The sequence below is a fragment of the Aotus nancymaae genome, unplaced genomic scaffold, assembly GCF_030222135.1.
Source record: "Aotus nancymaae isolate 86718 unplaced genomic scaffold, 86718_ANA_hifiasm-v0.15.2.pri h1tg000292l, whole genome shotgun sequence".
NCBI lineage: Eukaryota > Metazoa > Chordata > Mammalia > Primates > Aotidae > Aotus > Aotus nancymaae.
In genome coordinates, this window is record NW_026988707.1 from 38048 (window position 1) to 58209 (window position 20162).

The 20162-nt window shown below is 60.5% G+C and overlaps 2 protein-coding genes across 2 annotated transcripts in view; one reads left to right on the forward strand and one right to left on the reverse strand.

Annotated features, from left to right (window-relative positions):
• The window catches only part of LOC135273157 (PI-PLC X domain-containing protein 1-like), a 195471-nt gene that overhangs the window by 33267 nt on the left and 142042 nt on the right, over positions 1-20162 (reverse strand). The gene's annotated exons all lie outside the window — the stretch shown is intronic.
• Positions 9542-20162, forward strand: part of LOC135273159 (serine/threonine-protein phosphatase 2A regulatory subunit B'' subunit beta-like) — a 43225-nt gene continuing 32604 nt past the window's right edge. Inside the window, exon 1 of the mRNA XM_064372072.1 lies at positions 9542-9781. Coding sequence (XP_064228142.1) covers positions 9542-9781 — 240 coding nt within the window. The remainder of the gene's footprint in view (positions 9782-20162) is intronic.

Below are 20162 nucleotides of genomic sequence, written 5' to 3' on the forward strand. Positions count from 1 at the left end.
GCTGGCCTCACTGGCCCGCGGCTGCGACTTCGTGCTGCCCTCGCGGTTCAAGAAGCGGCTGAAGGCCTTCCAGCAGGTCAGCCCCGCGCGCCCCGCGGATTCCCCCCTCCCCACACCCGCCCCCGAAACCCGGCCCAGCCTCCTGGTTCCGCGAGCTCTGCCCTCCCTGCCCCGCGCGGGGACACCGCCCCCCCCCCCCACCGCCGCTCCTGGCCCTGCGCCCGCCGTCCTTCCCCTTCCCGGTCCCCGCGCGGGGACACCCCCCTCCCCGCCGTCACTCCTGGCCGTGACCCGTCGGGGACCTCTCCACCGCCGCTCCTGGCCCTGCACCCACCGTCGTTCCCGGCCCCGCGTGGGGACCCCCACCCCGCCACTCCTGGCCAGGCACCGTCGGGGACCCCTACCTCGCCGCTCCTGGCCGCGCACTCAGTGTCCCTCCCAACCCCAAGCAGAGACTCCCTTCGGCATTACTGGCTTTGCACCCGGTGTCCCTCCCGGCCCCGCGTGGGGACCCCCACCCCGCCACTCCTGGCCGCGCACCGTCAGGGACCTCCCCGCTGCCGCTCCTGGCCGCGCACCCGGTGTCCCTCCCGGCCCCACGCGGGTATTCCCCCTCCACCGCCACTCCTGGCAGCCGGTGTCCCCGGCAGGGCCCCAACCCAAGATTTTCAGGGTCAGTCGTGGGCGCAGGGGACCCACCCGGGCCACGCGCCGCCGAAAACCGGGTGCTGCTCTTCGGGAAGCTGCGCCAAGCTAGGTGGGAAAAGCCGGCTTGGAAAAGAGCACCCGCTGCTTTCCCGGGAGTCTAGCTGTGAGTGTGGCACGCTGCTGACATAAGCCAGGCGGGCTGAGAACCGCCAGTGCCTCAGGGGTTCGCTGCGCACAGATTTTTCCTTTAAATAATACCCTGGATTGCCGGTGATAAACGCGGGGAAAGTCCTTCACCCTTCTTGTTTCTTTAAGCCAGACCGTTTGTCCAGTGTGCTTTTACTCGTGTTTTTGTTTTATTTTATTTTCTGAGACAGAGTCTCGCTGTCTCCCGGGCTAGAGTGCAGTGGCGCGGTATCGCCTCTCTGCAACCTCAGCCTCCCGAGTAGCTGGGATTACGGGCACCCGCCACCACGCCCGGGCAGTGTTTATTTTTAGTAGAAACGGGTTTTCACCATGTCGGCCAGGCTGGTCTCGAATTCCTAACCTCAGGTGATCCGCCCACCTCTGCCTCCCAAAGTGCTGGGATTAGGGGCGCGAGCCTCCACCCTGGCCGGCTTTGAAGTGTCATCTGTGCTCAGGGAAGTAAGCTGTGTGTCTGTCCCCCTTGTACACTGTGTAGCTTAGTCGTACGGGCACCGTGTCGTTTAAACGTGTGAGTCTTCCCTTGACAACCTCTGTGTAAGTTGAGAGCTTCGGCTTTTGCTGTGGCGGAACCTCACCCAGGCCGGTTGGGTGTGCGTGGTGGGCGTTTTTCAAACTCAGTTCCAGGGGTCTGGAGCTAGCGGGCTAAACGTCAGGTTGAGCCAAAGCGGCCGGTTTGGAGGGAGGGAGACCCACTTCTTTTGATACTTTAATTGAAATTTTTTCTTTAAGATCACGTCGGCTTTTACACTCCAGAGTTTTCATCTGATCTCGGTCTCCCAGGTTTTGACATTTTGCCTGTAAGTGGGTAGGGGCTGTGAGTTTGTGTTACAAGCATGGTTTCTTTAAAACCTCCTAACCTGGAGACCGCTCCGAGTGAGATGAGCTCCGAGCAGGATCTGCGGGAGGTGTGTGCTTGCTGGTTGCAGTCTCAGGTGGTTTGCTCGCACGTGGACATGGCTGGACGAGGAAGCCCTCTGCCCTGCAGCGGGGCCGTGACTCTCTGTGGGGGCTGTGGAGTCTCTTGGGTGGTTAGGTCACACGTGGATGGATGAGGAAGCTGTCTGCCCTTCAGGGGGGGCGGAGCTCTTCTGCGAGGGCTGTGGAGTCTGTTAGGTGGTTACCTCGCACGTGGACGTGGCTGGCTGCAGCGGGACATGCATCTTCTGTGGGGCGTGCGTGTTGGAGCCACTGGAAGTGTCGGGGTGCAGCGCCTTCCGCGCTAACATCAGCCGTGGCAGAGGCTCCTGAGCTTGCTCGTCCCGCCTGGGCTTCTGTTGCCCGCCAAGCCCCTGGTGGCTGCTCCCTGCCAGGTGGGAAACCCAGGCTCCCCCTCCTCCCTGCCACTGCCCACTTCCCAGTCACCGGCATCCTTGCCAAACCAAACTCAGCCAGGTGGGGGGTGTTCAGTTTCACTGACCTCCCGCCTTGGGATGGGAACAGCACGTGTTCTCGCCGTGGGTCCCAGGAGGCCCCTGTGTGATGATGGCGTGTCACACAGCACGTGTTCTCGCCGTGGGTCCCAGCAGGCTCCAGTGTGATCCCCACGTCCCCCAGCCCTGCCTTCTGAGCTTGGTGGAGACGCGCAGCTCACCGGACCCGTGGGTGTAGGGCCCAGTGAACATCTCTGCAGAGGCCCAGTTGCTCGGCACAGCCCGGCTCAGCCGTGTGTGTGAGCGAGTGTCAGCCCACGTGAGGACGTCCAGGCAGGGCCCGGCTCAGCCATGTGTGTGAGCGAGTGTCAGCCCACGTGATGACCTCCACGTGGTGCCCGGCTGAGCCGTGTGTGTGAGCGAGCGTGAGCCCACGTGACGACCTCAACGCGGGGCCCGGCGCAGCCGTGTGTGTGAGCGAGCGTGAGCCCACGTGACGACCTCCACGCGGGGCCCGGCGCCACCATGTGTGTGAGCGTCAGCCCACGCTCACGTGGGTGGACTCAGACACGTGGACCTCCCGTGTCCACCCTCCACCCCAGTTCTCCCTGTTTGCTAGAGAGGGGATCTGTGAACCTCCACGCGGGGCCCGGCTCTGTTACCTCCGTGTTCGCTCCTCTGGGTAAACGCTGACCTTTCCGGCCCCTGTGTTTACCATGCAGCGTGTCCTTTGCAGGTGTCGCTGGCAGCCTTCTACCAGCCTTCACAGAGGGTCCCTGGGTGGGCGAGGGGCTCGGCTGGAATCCGTGAGTGTGGGTCCTGCCCGAACCCCGACATCCCTTACCACAGCCGCCGGGCTTCCGACTCCGGCTGAAGAGGGCACCAGGAAGGCACAGAGCCTCCTCTGTGGCTCTGAGCCTGCTCTCCGGTCCCGCTGGGGTCGGCACGAGGGTCGTTTCTGCGTGTTGCCACACCCCGCCTGCTGTGCTCACCCTCTGCCCACTCGGGCCTGTGTTCTCCTGGAACTTACCTGCACCCCGACACACTTCTGCACAAAAGCAGGCCGTGTCCGTGTCAGGCGGAGGCTGTGTGTTTGCTGGTACACGCGTGTGTTTTGCTAAACGGAGCTGTGCTCGGGAAGGGTCAGAGACGTCTCTGTGACCTGTGGAACTGCGGTCAGTCAGGAGCTGCCTTCCTGGTGCCCTCAACAGAAATAGCTCTCCGGGAGGCTGGGTGTCGCCTGTATCAGTGTGCCCTGCGTGACAGGTGCTTTACCAAGCGCTCTGCAAAGAGCAGCCCTGAGGAGGATGGAAAGTGCCCGGCCGGGACCAGGCGCCCCTCCGGTCCGTCTCCCTGTTTCACTGAGGAGGCGGCTGACTTCAGAATTCTTGTTCCACGCACATAGCTGTCGTGCCTCCTTCTGTGTGTGTGGTGATGCCTGCCCGGCGGCTCCGTTCGGGGCGGGCCGCCTTCTCGGCGATTGCTTCGGGGCCCAGGGAGACCCGCTGCTGCCTGGGAGGTGGCCGCCGCCCAGGCGCTCCGTGCGTGTTGAAAGGAATGTGTGCTCTGCAGCTGTGCCGGGGCCGGGTCTATTTATGTCCCGGAGATTAAACTTGTAAATCTCCCGGGCCCGCGAGCTCGGGCTGCTCGGGCTGTTTCTTGTTCCGTCTCTCCTCTATCTGTGCCCGCGTGGGCCCGGCTTCCCCCTGTCGCTGCACGGGGTGGGTGGTCTCGCTCTGTCATCCAGGCTGGAGTGCACTGACGTGATCTGGGCTCACTGCTACCTTCGCCTCCTGGGTTCAAGCGATTCTTCTGCCTCGGCCTCCCAAGTAGCTGGGATGACAGGTGCCCACCATCATGCCCAGTTAATTTTTTTTTTTTTTGTATTTTTAGTAGAGGCGGGGTTTCACCATATTGGCCAGGATGGTCTTGAACCCCTGACCTTGTGATTCATCTGCCTTGGGTTCAAGAGATTCTCCTGGGGCCGGGTGCAGTGGCTCACACCTGTAATCCCAGCACTTTGGGAGGCCGAGGCGGGTGGATCACGAGGTCAAGAGATCGAGACCATCCTGGTCAACATGGTGAAACCCCGTCTCTACTAAAAATACAAAAAATTAGCCGGGTGTGGTGGTGCGTGCCTGTAATCCCAGCTACTCGGGAGGCTGAGGCAGGAGAATTGCCTGAACCCAGGAGGCGGAGGTTGCGGTGAGCCAAGATCGCGCCATTGCACTCCAGCCTGGGTAAAAAGAGCGAAACTCGGTCTCAAAAAAAAAGAAAAAAAAAAAAAGAGATTCTCCTGCTCAGCCTCCCGAGTACCTGGGAATACAGACACACGTCACCACACCTGGCTAATTTTTGTATTTTTAGTAGACACGGGGTTTCTCCATGTTGGCCAGGCTGGTCTCGAACTCCTGACCTCAGGTGATCCGCCCGCCTCGGCCTCCCAGAGTGCTGGGATTGCAGACATGAACCTCCATGCCTGGCCAGGAGTGGCAAAATTATTAACATAAAAAGGTGAAATAGGGGCTGGTTGCGATGGCCCAGGCCTGTAATCCCAGCACTTTGGGAGGCCGAGGCGGGTGGATCACGAGGTCAGGAGTTCAACACCAGCCTGGCCAACATGGTGAAACCCCATCTCTACAAAAATACAAAAACTAACCAGGCATGGTGGTGGGTGCCTGTAATTCCAGCTACTCAGGAGGCTGAGGCAGGAGAATTGCTTGAACCCGGGAGGCGAAGGTTGCGGTGAGCCGAGATCGCGCCATTGCACTCCAGCCTGGGTAACAAGAGAGAAACTCCGTCTCAAAAAAAAAAAAAAAAAAAAATTAAAGAAAGGGCCGGGCGCAGTGACTCATGCCTGTAATCCCAGCACTTTGGGAGGCCGAGGTGGGTGGATCACGAGGTCAAGAGATCAAGACCATTCTGGTCAACATGGAGAAACCCCGTTTCTACTAAAAATACAAAATTAGCCGGGCATGGTGGCGCACACCTGTAGTCCCAGCTACTCGGGAGGCTGAGGCAGGAGAATTGCCTGAACCCAGGAGGCAGAGGTTGCGGTGAGCCGAGATCGCGCCATTGCACTCCAGCCTGGGTAACGAGAGTGAAACTCCATCTCAAAAAAAAAAAAAAAGAAAGTAAAGAAAGGTAGCCAGGCATGATGGCACATGCCCATAATCCCAGCTACTCAGGAGGCTGAGGCAGGTGGATCATTTGAAGTTAGCAGTTCAAGACCAGCCTGACCACCATGGTGAGACCCCGTCTTTAAAAAAAAAAAAAATTTAAGAAAGGTAGCCAGGCATGATGGCACGCGCCCATAATCCCAGCTACTCAGGAGGCTGAGGCAGGAGGATCGTGTAAACTGGGAAGGCGGAGGCTGCAGTGAGCTCTGATAGGGACCGCGGTGCACATGGGCAGAGGGGAGGGTGGGGTGCGGGGACACACAGATGCATACACACAGCTGCATACACTAGATACAGGTGCACACATTCACATAGGTGAATACACACACATAGGTGCATACACACACATAGGTGCATACAGACACGGGGCACACACATAGATGCATACACATACATACAGGTACAGGTGGATACACACACACATAGGTGCATACACACACAGGTACATACACACGGGATACACACAGGTGCATACACACACATAGGTGCGTACACACACAGGTACATATGCACGGGATACACACAGGTGCATACAGACACACACAGGTGCATACACACACACATAGGTGCGTACACACACAGGTACATACACACGGGATACACACAGGTGCATACACACACACATAGGTGCGTACACACACAGGTACATACACACAGGTGCATACACACACACATAGGTGTGTACACACACAGGTACATACACACGGGATACACACAGGTGCATACACACACACATAGGTGCGTACACACACAGGTACATACACACGGGATACACACAGGTGCATACACACACACATAGGTGCGTACACACACAGGTACATACACACAGGTGCATACACACACACATAGATGCGTACACACACAGGTACATACACACGGGATACACACAGGTGCATACACACATACATAGGTGCGTACACACACAGGTACATACACACGGGATACACAGGTGCATACACACACAGGGTGGATACAGACACACACAGGTGCATACACACACGGGTACATACACACGGGATACACACAGGTGCATAAACACACACACATAGGTGCATACACACAGGTGCATACACACACAGGGTGGATACAGACACACATAGGTACATACACACAGGTACATACACACGGGATACACACAGGTGCACACACACGTAGGTGCATACACACAGGTGCATACACACACACGGTGGATACAGACACACATAGGTGCGTACACACACGGGTGCATGCACACACAGACACAGCCGTGCTTATCTTAACGTTTCATTAGAGCTCATAACAAACACGTTACAGGACAGAAAAGCACCCAGAACACCCAGGGCGGGAGCTCAGGCTTTCTGAAGGTTTCCTGCGGGAGCCTTGAGCTTGCCCAGGGACCGCAGCTCTCGTGCCAGGCGCGTGCCTGTCTGCGTTCCGCTCTTCCGGCCGGCGTGACGGCGATCTGTTCGCGCTTTCAGAGTCGGCACCGATGGCGGTCTCGTGAGGAGGAAGGAAGGTGTGTAACCTTCGAGATTCTGCAACCGTGGAAACTCTGAGAAGCCTCGTCCCTCCCTCCCCGGCCTTCCGTGGATAGAGAGAACCGTGCCGTTTCCTGAGACGAGGCGGACAGGTTTCGAATCCACTGCAGCCCGTCCTGTTAGGGCCTGCGAAACAGGGAGGAAGCCGCCACGCTCTGCACACGGCGCCCGCGGGGTGAGGATGGGAATTCTGGGCCGTCTTCCCATCTCGTGGCTTTGCCTGTTACGAGCTATGCTTTTAGGTTTCGATGCTCAGAAAAACACTTCCTCACAAAGGCCAGGTCGCCATCGTGAGCCTTTCAGACCTAGGACCTCACAGAAGGACTTAGGCGTGCTCATTGAACACACATCTTTATCCTAAAACAAACGGTCTGAACAGATGTGTGTTTAGTGAGAATGAAAAGGGAAGAGATGTTTGTGAACGTTTTCCGTAAAGGTCTTCTGGGCATTTGAGGAGGTTTACAGGCTAATGGTGGATGGTGTCCCCATGAGAGGAGAGTGGAGGTTCGGGTGCCGTGAGGGCCTTCATCGGCCCAGGGGGGAATGTTGTCTCATCCGTGTAGGGGTGTTGGGGAAACACGCTGAAAACAGGCCTCACGGATTCCACGCTGCCTGTGGTGCAGAAACAGCTCTGTGACAGCCCTGTTGAGTGTGCACGGCCCCATCTGTGTACACGGTAGTGAACACACAGCCCCGTGGCTGCCCCGTCAACCGTGGACGGCCGTGTCCCTGTACATGGTAGTGTATAGACTCCCCCGTGGTGGCCCTGTTGAGAGCACACGGTGCTGTCCCCACCCCGATGGGTGTGGATGGCCCTGTGCCTCCCCCTCCCGTGTAGCCGGCCCTGTGGCTGCATCGGGAATCGGGTGCGGGTTCTGCATCGGGGCAGGCCGTGGGAGCTGCAGGGACGCAGTGGGGCTGCATCTGGAGGTGCTTTGAGGACTGCAGATGAGAGGCTTGACATGTCTCTGTATGCGTGCACTTCAGGATTTTCAGGCCGTGTTCCAAAAGTCTTGTACGGAAAGAGGAATCATGGCAGTAGAGTCCACAGGGGTGTGTGTCACCCGGCGTGGCAGGAGAGGTCACGCGTCACCCAGTGTGGCTGGATGGAGCGCGTGTCATCCGGTGTAGCAAGAGAGGTTGGTTGTCAGCCAGCATAGCAGGATGGGGTGCGTGGTTCTGGTCTGAGCTGAGCCTGTGGTTCTGGTCTGACGTGTGGTACTGGTCTGAACCCCACGCGTGGTGCTGGTGTGAATTCAAGGGGCGGCACCCGTGCCCTGTGAGTTTGTGCGCATATCATGGGTCACTGGGTGCACTCGTTTAAATCGTCTCCCGGAGATGGGACCACATTTCCTCCACTGCTGCCTTTAAGCTTCCGCTTGGAGACCTAGAGGGTCAGAGGCTGGCTTCGGAATCCTGAAGGACAAGGAGGAAATGAGAAGGATGGAAGGATCCGGGCGCGGCTGGGAAGGGAGGCAGCTGGAGAAGGAAGTGGACAGGCGTACCCCTCAGGAGAACTGGAAGGGGCGTCGGGGTGGGCGCTGTGCTGGGCGTGAGAGGCCGTGAGGAAGGTTTTAGAAGAATAGGCCCGTCTGTGTGCACGCTGCGTGGTTCCAAGTCTAGGATACCCGGAAAAAGGAACACCAGGAAACAGATCGCGGGTGCTGGGGTGAGGAGGGAGGGAGGGACGGAGGGACGGGGGCCTCTGTGGCACACGCGTTTCTCAGGGCACGGAAACTACTCCGTGTGACCCCACGGTGGGAGATCCGTGTCATCATGCGCTTTTCCAGACCCACAGAGCCTGCGGCAGCGGGACGGCGCCCACAGTGCACGCCGTTGACCCGGGGCGATAGTGACCCGTCCAGGGTTCACTGACTGTAGCAAACGCACGTCGTCACGCAGGCCCTTCCTGATCGGGGAGCTGGGAGGCCTTCTGCTGACAGCGTCCCGCCTGGCAGGGCTGTGCGCAGGGTCTGACCTTCGGCCGAAGGTGTCCTGCGTCCCGGTGGGATGAGCGTGCCGGCCCCCTGATGCCAGCTCAGTTCAAAAGCTGCCAGTCCCGCTTCCCCGCCGCGGTCCCCGTGAGCAGTGGGACAGAAGGTGAGACTGAGACCCTAGATGCCCACGCCGCTTAGCTGTGTGCCAGAAACTCTGCAAGTGTGGGGAGGGGCGGGGATGCAGGCGCGCCTGGGTGCCGGGCCTGCTTCAGCCTGTGTTTGCGGAGGCGCAGCCGCACCTGGCGTGCCCGGGGTCCTGGAGGGGCCGAGCCTGCAGCCGGCTCTGCTGCTGTCGTGGCGGGGCTCACTTCTCGGGGCCGCCCGCCCCCAGGCTCTCCCCTCGGAGACCTGTTGATGCGCGCGCCTGGCGAGCCACGTGACGGCCCACGCGGTGCACGCCCTGTGCGCGGACGGGCGGCGGAGTGCGGCGAGCGGCGCAGAGGGGACCGGAGGGAGCCGAGCCCGTGCGGGGAGCGGAGGCCGAGGACCGGGGGCAGCGCCGGGTCCGCACAGTCTCGGGTCGGGAGGGGCGGCCGCCCCCACCCCCGGCGCCATGCGCCCTCCGCGGCCTGAGGAATGCGCGCGGCGCCGGCCCGGGCCCCAGAGCGCCTGGCGGGCGACGCATGGAGCGCGCTGAGCCCCGGCCCCGCCTGCAGCGCCCCGCTGGCCCCGGCCCGGCCCTGCCCCGAGAGCGCGGCGCCCGGCCCCGCCCGCGGAGAGCCCCGCGCGCCGACGGCATGAGGCTCCGCGAGCGCTCGCTGCGCCAGGACCCCGACCTGCGCCAAGAGCTGGCCTCACTGGCCCGCGGCTGCGACTTCGTGCTGCCCTCGCGGTTCAAGAAGCGGCTGAAGGCCTTCCAGCAGGTCAGCCCCGCGCGCCCCGCGGATTCCCCCCTCCCCACACCCGCCCCCGAAACCCGGCCCAGCCTCCTGGTTCCGCGAGCTCTGCCCTCCCTGCCCCGCGCGGGGACACCGCCCCCCCCCCCCACCGCCGCTCCTGGCCCTGCGCCCGCCGTCCTTCCCCTTCCCGGTCCCCGCGCGGGGACACCCCCCTCCCCGCCGTCACTCCTGGCCGTGACCCGTCGGGGACCTCTCCACCGCCGCTCCTGGCCCTGCACCCACCGTCGTTCCCGGCCCCGCGTGGGGACCCCCACCCCGCCACTCCTGGCCAGGCACCGTCGGGGACCCCTACCTCGCCGCTCCTGGCCGCGCACTCAGTGTCCCTCCCAACCCCAAGCAGAGACTCCCTTCGGCATTACTGGCTTTGCACCCGGTGTCCCTCCCGGCCCCGCGTGGGGACCCCCACCCCGCCACTCCTGGCCGCGCACCGTCAGGGACCTCCCCGCTGCCGCTCCTGGCCGCGCACCCGGTGTCCCTCCCGGCCCCACGCGGGTATTCCCCCTCCACCGCCACTCCTGGCAGCCGGTGTCCCCGGCAGGGCCCCAACCCAAGATTTTCAGGGTCAGTCGTGGGCGCAGGGGACCCACCCGGGCCACGCGCCGCCGAAAACCGGGTGCTGCTCTTCGGGAAGCTGCGCCAAGCTAGGTGGGAAAAGCCGGCTTGGAAAAGAGCACCCGGTGCTTTCCCGGGAGTTTAGCTGTGAGTGTGGCACGCTGCTGACATAAGCCAGGCGGGCTGAGAACCGCCAGTGCCTCAGGGGTTCGCTGCGCACAGATTTTTCCTTTAAATAATACCCTGGATTGCCGGTGATAAACGCGGGGAAAGTCCTTCACCCTTCTTGTTTCTTTAAGCCAGACCGTTTGTCCAGTGTGCTTTTACTCGTGTTTTTGTTTTATTTTATTTTTTGAGACAGAGTCTCGCTGTCTCCCGGGCTAGAGTGCAGTGGCGCGGTATCGCCTCTCTGCAACCTCAGCCTCCCGAGTAGCTGGGATTACGGGCACCCGCCACCACGCCCGGGCAGTGTTTATTTTTAGTAGAAACGGGTTTTCACCATGTCGGCCAGGCTGGTCTCGAATTCCTAACCTCAGGTGATCCGCCCACCTCTGCCTCACAAAGTGCTGGGATTAGGGGCGCGAGCCTCCACCCTGTCCGGCTTTGAAGTGTAATCTGTGCTCAGGGAAGTAAGCTGTGTGTCTGTCCCCCTTGTACACTGTGTAGCTTAGTCGTACGGGCACCGTGTCGTTTAAACGTGTGAGTCTTCCCTCGACAACCTCTGTGTAAGTTGAGAGCTTCGGCTTTTGCTGTGGCGGAACCTCACCCAGGCCGGTTGGGTGTGCGTGGTGGGCGTTTTTCAAACTCAGTTCCAGGGGTCTGGAGCTAGCGGGCTAAACGTCAGGTTGAGCCAAAGCGTCCGGTTTGGAGGGAGGGAGACCCACTTCTTTTGATACTTTAATTGAAATTTTTTCTTTAAGATCACGTCGGCTTTTACACTCCAGAGTTTTCATCTGATCTCGGTCTCCCAGGTTTTGACATTTTGCCTGTAAGTGGGTAGGGGCTGTGAGTTTGTTACAAGCATGGTTTCTTTAAAACCTCCTAACCTGGAGACCGCTCCGAGTGAGATGAGCTCCGAGCAGGATCTGCGGGAGGTGTGTGCTTGCTGGTTGCAGTCTCAGGTGGTTTGCTAGCACGTGGACATGGCTGGACGAGGAAGCCCTCTGCCCTGCAGCGGGGCCGTGACTCTCTGTGGGGGCTGTGGAGTCTCTTGGGTGGTTAGGTCACACGTGGATGGATGAGGAAGCTGTCTGCCCTTCAGGGGGGGCGGAGCTCTTCTGCGAGGGCTGTGGAGTCTGTTAGGTGGTTACCTCGCACGTGGACGTGGCTGGCTGCATCGGGGACATGCATCTTCTGTGGGGCGTCCGTGTTAGAGCCACTGGAAGTGTCGGGGTGCAGCGCCTTCCGCGCTAACATCAGCCGTGGCAGAGGCTCCTGAGCTTGCTCGTCCCGCCTGGGCTTCTGTTGCCCGCCAAGCCCCTGGTGGCTGCTCCCTGCCAGGTGGGAAACCCAGGCTCCCCCTCCTCCCTGCCACTGCCCACTTCCCAGTCACCGGCATCCTTGCCAAACCAAACTCAGCCAGGTGGGGGGTGTTCAGTTTCACTGACCTCCCGCCTTGGGATGGGAACAGCACGTGTTCTCGCCGTGGGTCCCAGGAGGCCCCTGTGTGATGATGACGTGTCACACAGCACGTGTTCTCGCCGTGGGTCCCAGCAGGCTCCAGTGTGATCCCCACGTCCCCCAGCCCTGCCTTCTGAGCTCGGTGGAGACGCGCAGCTCACCGGACCCGTGGGTGTAGGGCCCAGTGAACATCTCTGCAGAGGCCCAGTTGCTCGGCACAGCCCGGCTCAGCCGTGTGTGTGAGCGAGTGTCAGCCCACGTGAGGACGTCCAGGCAGGGCCCGGCTCAGCCATGTGTGTGAGCAACCATAAGCCCACGTGATGACCTCCACGTGGTGCCCGGCTGAGCCGTGTGTGTGAGCGAGCGTGAGCCCACGTGACGACCTCCATGCGGGGCCCGGCGCCACCATGTGTGTGAGCGTCAGCCCACGCTCACGTGGGTGGACTCAGACACGTGGACCTCCCGTGTCCACCCTCCACCCCAGTTCTCCCTGTTTGCTAGAGAGGGGATCTGTGAACCTCCACGCGGGGCCCGGCTCTGTTACCTCCGTGTCCGCTCCTCTGGGTAAACGCTGACCTTTCCGGCCCCTGTGTTTACCATGCAGCGTGTCCTTTGCAGGTGTCGCTGGCAGCCTTCTACCAGCCTTCACAGAGGGTCCCTGGGTGGGCGAGGGGCTCGGCTGGAATCCGTGAGTGTGGGTCCTGCCCGAACCCCGACATCCCTTACCACAGCCGCCGGGCTTCCGACTCCGGCTGAAGAGGGCACCAGGAAGGCACAGAGCCTCCTCTGTGGCTCTGAGCCTGCTCTCCGGTCCCGCTGGGGTCGGCACGAGGGTCGTTTCTGCGTGTTGCCACACCCCGCCTGCTGTGCTCACCCTCTGCCCACTCGGGCCTGTGTTCTCCTGGAACTTACCTGCACCCCGACACACTTCTGCACAAAAGCAGGCCGTGTCCGTGTCAGGCGGAGGCTGTGTGTTTGCTGGTACACGCGTGTGTTTTGCTAAACGGAGCTGTGCTCGGGAAGGGTCAGAGACGTCTCTGTGACCTGTGGAACTGCGGTCAGTCAGGAGCTGCCTTCCTGGTGCCCTCAACAGAAATAGCTCTCCGGGAGGCTGGGTGTCGCCTGTATCAGTGTGCCCTGCGTGACAGGTGCTTTACCAAGCGCTCTGCAAAGAGCAGCCCTGAGGAGGATGGAAAGTGCCCGGCCGGGACCAGGCGCCCCTCCGGTCCGTCTCCCTGTTTCACTGAGGAGGCGGCTGACTTCAGAATTCTTGTTCCACGCACATAGCTGTCGTGCCTCCTTCTGTGTGTGTGGTGATGCCTGCCCGGCGGCTCCGTTCGGGGCGGGCCGCCTTCTCGGCGATTGCTTCGGGGCCCAGGGAGACCCGCTGCTGCCCGGGAGGTGGCCGCCGCCCAGGCGCTCCGTGCGTGTTGAAAGGAATGTGTGCTCTGCAGCTGTGCCGGGGCCGGGTCTATTTATGTCCCGGAGATTAAACTTGTAAATCTCCCGGGCCCGCGAGCTCGGGCTGCTCGGGCTGTTTCTTGTTCCGTCTCTCCTCTATCTGTGCCCGCGTGGGCCCGGCTTCCCCCTGTCGCTGCACGGGGTGGGTGGGCTCCGCCTTCCCTGGCATGCTGAGGGCACGTCCAGTGGTATTCACTTGGTGAGTGCTAAGGCTGCGTTGTCGGGCATGGATAAAGGCAGCCCCCATGGACTGTCTGTCCTGCCGTGACCGACCTCTTCAGCGTTTTCAGGTGGCCTCTCCGTCTCCACATCTGTCCATCACGTTGTGCCGACTTCACGGATGTTACCGGCGTGCTTTCTTCCATCTGGAAAGCAAACGTGCAGCTTCTGGATCCTGAAGCCTTGTGCATCTTTCACCATATTGGCCAGGCTGCTCTCAAACTCCTCACCTCAAGTGAGCCACCCTCCTGGGCCTCCCAAAGTGCTGGCATTATGGGGTGAGCCACCTCGCCCAGCCTCATGTCATTCTTGAAAGAGACCCTGTCTCACGTCTCTGTGTACACGTGGAGGCTGTTCTCTTCCTGTGGTTGGGCCTCCGTCCCGTAACTGGAGCACGTGGTTCCCTGAAGGCCTCCGTATGTCCCACGGCCTCTGTCTCACGTCTCTCTGTACACGTGGAGGCTGTTCTCTTCCTGCGGTCGGGTCTCCGTCCTGTAACTGGAGCACGTGGTTCCCTGAAGGCCTCCGTATGTCCCACGGCCTCTGTCTTACGTCTCTCTCTGTACACGTGGAGGCTGTTCTCTTCCTGCGGTCGGGCCTCCGTCCTGTAACTGGAGCACGTGGTTCCCTGACACTGATGCCGCCTGCTCCTCTGTGTGAGGCTCTAACTGTCTCCTCCTGCATCTCTGCCGCCCGTTCTTTTTCAGCTCAGCTCCTTTCCTCTCGATCGCAGTAGGAATTTTCTAGTAGCTCACTGTGTATCCTAGAAATGTCAGCTGCTGGCCGGACACGGTACCTCACACCTGTGATCCCAGCACTGTGGGAGGCTGAGGCAGGAGAACCGCTGGAGGCCAGGAGTTCAAGGCCAGCCTGGGCAACATAGTGAGACCCCGTCTCTTAGGAAACAAAAAAAAAAAGAAAGAAATGCCAACTCGTAAATTTTTCAAAGCCCAACGTTGATCAGTATCTTTTCCTGCAAGTCACAAACCGTCACACACGCATTCAGCTTCTACCCCTCGTGACTGTGACCTGCTCTGCTCCGCATCCCTTCTTCCAATTCCGCGCTTCCGTTTGGGAGGCCCTGGCTTGTCTCAGCTTTTGCTTCACTGTCTATTACTGGCCTGCACGTTGACTGTAAATTTTGCTGTCAAAATGTCTGACTGTTCATCTCATTCTCCCGGGTTCCACCCATTCTCCTGCCTCAGCCTCCCGAGTAGCTGTGATTACAGGCACCCGCCACCACACCCGGCCAAGTTTTGTATTTTTACTAGAGACACGGTTTTGCCATATTGGCCAGGCTGCTCTCGAACTCCTGACCTCATGTGATCCCTCCTCCTGCACCTCCCAAAGTGCTGGGACCACAGGCGTGAGCCACCTTGCCCGGCTCATCTCATTCTTGAAAGAGATCGTGGCAGGACAGAGAGCGTGGGGTCGGCAGCGGCGTCCTCCCGCTTGGGGGTTGTGATCTCTGTTGAGAAGCTGCTGCACGTCTGTTTGCAGCTTTGAACATCACACCTCATTTTTTTTTTTTTGAGTCAGAATGTCACTCTGTCGCCCAGGCTGGGGTGCAACGCTGTGATCTCGGCTCACTGCAACCTCCGCCTCCAGAGTTCCAGCGATTCTCCTGCCTCAGCGTCCTGAGCAGCTGGGATTACAGGCACCCGCCACCACGTCCGGCTGATTTTTGTATTTTTAGTACAAACAGGGTTTCCCCACGTTGGCCACGCCGGACTCGAACTCTCGACTTCAGGTGATCTGCCCTCCTCGGCCTCCCACAGTGCTGGATGACAGGCGTGAGGCACGGCGCCCGGCTGGGCACCCCTGTTTTTGGCCGTTGGTTGTATTTTCTGTTTTTATTTCGTAGTTTCAATTTTCTCCTTTATTTCTTTTGTTAGTTTTGTTTTGAGACGGTTTTGCGTTTTTTGTTTTTTGTTTGTTTTTTTTTTGAGACGGAGTCTCACTCTGTCACCCAGGCTGGAGCGCAGTGGTGTGACCTCAGCTCACCTCAATGTCCATCCCCTGCATTCAAGTGATTCTTCCATCTCAGCCTCCGAGTAGCTGGGATTACAGGCACCTGCCACCGCGTCCGGCTGATTTTTGTATTTTTACTAAAGACAGCGTTTGTTCTCAAACTCCTGACCTCTTGATCTGCCCGCCTCGGCCTCCCAGAGTGCTGGGATTACAGGCATGAGCCCCCACGCCCTGCCGAGTTTCACTCTTGTTGCCCAGGCTGGAGTGCAATGGCACAGTCTTGGTTCACCACAATCTCTGCCTCTTGGGTTCAATCGATTCTCCTACCTCAGCCTCTGGAGTAGCTGGGATTACAGGCACGTGCCACCACACCAAGCTAATTTTTTGTATTTTTAGTAGAGATGGGGTTTGTCTATGTTGGTAAGTCTGGTCTCGAACTCCTGACCTGAGTTGATCCACCCACGTCGGCCTCCCAGACTCTTGGGATTGCAGGTGTGAGCCACCGCGCCCGGCCTTCTCTCTTTTTTTTTTTTTTTGAGACGGAGTTTCGCTCTTGTTACCCAGGCTGGAGTGCAATGGTGCGATCTCGGCTCACTGCAACCTCCGCCTCCTGGGTTCAGGCAATTCTCCTGCCTCAGCCTCCCGAGTAGCTGGGATTACAGGCACGCACCACCGTATCCAGCTGATTTTTTTTGTATTTTTAGTAGAGACGGGGTTTCACTATGTTGACCAGGATGGTCTCGATCTCTTGACCTCGTGATCCACGCGCCTCAGCCTCCCAAAGTGCTGGGATTACAGGCCTGAGCCACCGCGCCCGGCCCTCTTTTATTTCTTAAAATGCAGGAGGTGTTACCTGTTTTATGTCCTGGCGGTGTGAGAGTCAGAAGGCCCTCTCACCTCACAGTGAGGGACAGAAAGCCTCTCCCCCATGGTGCCTCAGTCCTGTGGGCCTGTCGCTGGTTGTTGACTGTGAGCTGCTCATTTGATGGGGGTTTTTTGGGAGACGGAGTCTTGCTCTGTGCTCAGGCTGGAGTTCTGTGGTGCCATCTCGGCTTGCTGGAGCCTCGGCCTCCTGACTTCCAGCAATTTTCCCAACCTCAGCCTCCTGAGTAGCTGGGACTATAGGCACATGCCACCACACCTGGCTAATTTATTTATTTTTTTAGTAGATGTGAGGTTTCGCTATGTTGCCCACGCTGGTGTCAGGCAATCTGCCCGCCTCAGCCTCTAAAAGCGCCAGCATTACAGGCACGAGCCAGCGTGCCCGGCCGTGTGAGGCCTTTCTCACCATCGTGGTGATGGGAGTTTGATGTGCAAACCTGCAGGAGAGTCGGCTGTAGCCGTAAGTTCTCGGGAGAATTCCACCCTGCCCGGCTGCTACCTGCAGCTCCAGGCAAAGGCCACAATCTTCCTTTCATTCCTGGGGCCTGAGGCGCGAGGGAGCTTTATTGGCAGTTCATTTTTCTTACTGAAGGTGGACCGTTCTGGGAGGTTTACTTGACGCAGCTTCCTCTGGTGACCCTGGGTTTTACCTCCTATTCCCCAGAGCTCTGCAAGGCTGTGAGAGATTTCGGGGAGCACGCTGGGTCCAGACTTCTGAAGGCAGAGCCTGTGCAGGGTCCATGGGCCTCCCTGCCCCCTCCTCCCGGGCCTCCCTGCCCCCTCCTCCTGGGCCTCCCTGCCCCCTCCTACCAGACCTCCCTGTATCCCTCCTCCCGGGCCTCCCAGGATCCCTCCTCCCGGGCCTCCCTGTATCCCTCCTCCCGGGCCTCCCTGCCCCCTCCTACCAGACCTCCCTGTATCCCTCCTCCTGGGCCTCCCTGGATCCCTCCTCCGGGGCCTCCCTGCCCGCTCCTTCTGGGCATCTGTGGTCTAATATACTGTACTTCCCTGGCAGCCTGCAGATGCTGCTGTTTAGAAGATGTCTGTGAAACATTCTGTCCAGTATTCTTGTCATTTTTCTGTGAAACATTCTGTCCGGTATTCTTGTCAGTTTTCAGCAAGACGGTCAGTGGGTGCACCCAGGTCATGATATTGGCAAAACCAGGAGCCCTAGAGCGCATCGCGGAATACCCACGGGGCGAATTCCGTAACCCAAACAGCAGAGCTGTGTGACACAGCGTTGTGAAGGGGAGGAGCTGAAGGCTCCACAGTGGGACCTCCACAGCCAGACACGAGGTAGTTGGAGGAGGAGGAGGAGGAGGAGGAGGACGCAGCCCCGTCCCCTGGGTAGTTGGAGGAGGAGGAGGAGGACGCAGCCCCGTCCCCTGGGTAGTTGGAGGAGGAGGAGGAGGAGGACGCAGCCCCGTCCCCTGGGTAGTTGGAGGAGGAGGAGGAGGACGCAGCCCCGTCCCCTGGGTAGTTGGAGGAGGAGGAGGAGGACGCAGCCCCGTCCCCTGGGTAGTTGGAGGAGGAGGAGGAGGAGGACGCAGCCCCGTCCCCTGGGTAGTTGGAGGAGGAGGAGGAGGAGGACGCAGCCCCGTCCCCTGGGTAGTTGGAGGAGGAGGAGGAGGAGGACGCAGCCCCGTCCCCTGGGTAGTTGGAGGAGGAGGAGGAGGACGCAGCCCCGTCCCCTGGGTAGTTGGAGGAGGAGGAGGAGGACGCAGCCCCGTCCCCTGGGTAGTTGGAGGAGGAGGAGGAGGAGGACGCAGCCCCGTCCCCTGGGTAGTTGGAGGAGGAGGAGGAGGAGGAGGAGGACGCAGCCCCGTCCCCTGGGTAGTTGGAGGAGGAGGAGGAGGAGGAGGACGCAGCCCCATCCCCTGGGTAGTTGGAGGAGGAGGTCGCCGTGTGGTTGCTGATGTCGTTGACTGTTTTCTTCGGTGTTTTAGTATCTCAGGATGACAGTTAATATGCAGCTCGCAGGTTTTGTGGAGATTGAAGCGGGAGCCTCTTGAGCGAGTGGTCTGGGTCCTGCGGATGCTCTGCGCGAGGGGAGTGCTGGTGCTGAGTGTCGCCAGGAGCCTGTGGCGTGGGGTCTGCACTGGGCGAAAGGCTGAGGCTTGTGTCCACAGCAGTACCTGCTGGTCGACCCCCTCTACTGCCTGTGCGGGTGCCCGCTCTGCATCTGCCTCTCATGATGTGAGTCGGCCGGGCTCCTGGGGCAGGGCTCTGCCTTGCCGTGTCCATGCTCTCGGGCGCCTGGGTTTTGCGGCTGCCCTTGTCCCCAGGGCTCTGGCCAGTGTGACGTCAGTGGTGTGGCCCGTAGGAATCAGGAACGCATCCTGGCTGGGCTCTCCGGCATATGGGATGTGGGGCTGCCCTTGTCCCCAGGTCCCTGCCAGGTGTGAGGTCATTGGTGTGGCCCGTGAGAATCAGGAACGCATCCTGGCCGGGCTGTCCGGCATCTGGGACGTGGGGCTGCCCTTGTCCCCAGGTCCCTGCCAGGTGTGAGGTCATTGGTGTGGCCTGTGGGATCGGGAGCGGGTCCTCGTGGGTGTCTCGGGCATCTGGGTTGCTCGCCTGCCCTGCCGGGTGTGGTGGGTACTCAGTGTGGAGCAGCAACCCTCTGTGGGGTCCCTGTCGGCATCAGGTAGCCCCCCAGGCAGAGGTGATCCTGGAGTGGGTGTGTGAGTGTCCCCATGGCCCTGCAGTGGGTGTGTCGGTGTCCCCGTGGCCGGGTGGATGTGGCCCTGCAGTGGATGTGTCGGTGTCCCAGTGGCCGGGTGGACATGGCCCTGCAGTGGGTGTGTCGGTGTCCCCGTGGCCGGGTGGACGTGTCCCTGCAGTCGGTGTGTGAGTGTCCCCGTGGCTGGGTGGACGTGGCCCTGCAGTGGGTGTGAGCGTCCCCGTGGCCAGGTGGACATGGCCCTGCAGTGGGTGTGTGTCCCCGTGGCTGGGTGGATGTGTCCCTGCAGTGGGTGTGTGAGTGCCCCTGTGGCCCGGTGGACGTGGCCCTGCAGTGGGTGTGTGAGTGCCCCTGTGGCCCGGTGGACGTGGCCCTGCAGTGGGTGTGTGAGTGTCCCCGTGGCCGGGTGGACGTGGCCCTGCAGTGGGTGTGTGAGTGCCCCCGTGGCCGGGTGGACGTGGCGCTGCAGTGGGTGTGTGAGTGCCCCCGTGGCCGGGTGGATGTGACCCTGCAGTGGGTGTGTCGGTGTCCCCGTGGCCGGGTGGACTTGGCCCTGCAGTGGGTGTGTGAGTGTCCCCGTGGCCGGGTGGACGTGGCCCTGCAGTGGGTGTGTCGGTGTCCCCGTGGCTGGGTGGATGTGTCCCTGCAGTGGGTGTGTGAGTGCCCCCGTGGCCGGGTGGACGTGGCCCTGCAGTGGGTGTGTGAGTGTCCCCGTGGCTGAGTGGACGTGGCCCTGCAGTGGGTGTGTTGGTGTCCCCCATGGCTGGGCTGAGGCGGCCTCCATGGTGGATCAAGTGTGTGGCCCCCCCACGGTGACTGCAGAGCACCATGTCCCAGTCCCGGTTGGTGGCAGGTGGCCTCGGCGCCATGGGCCCTAGAGTGGCCCTTGCGTTGGTCCCGTGTCCAGGTGGACAAGGCGTCGGCGGCTCCCAGGTTCTAACCGAGTGCTTCTGTCAA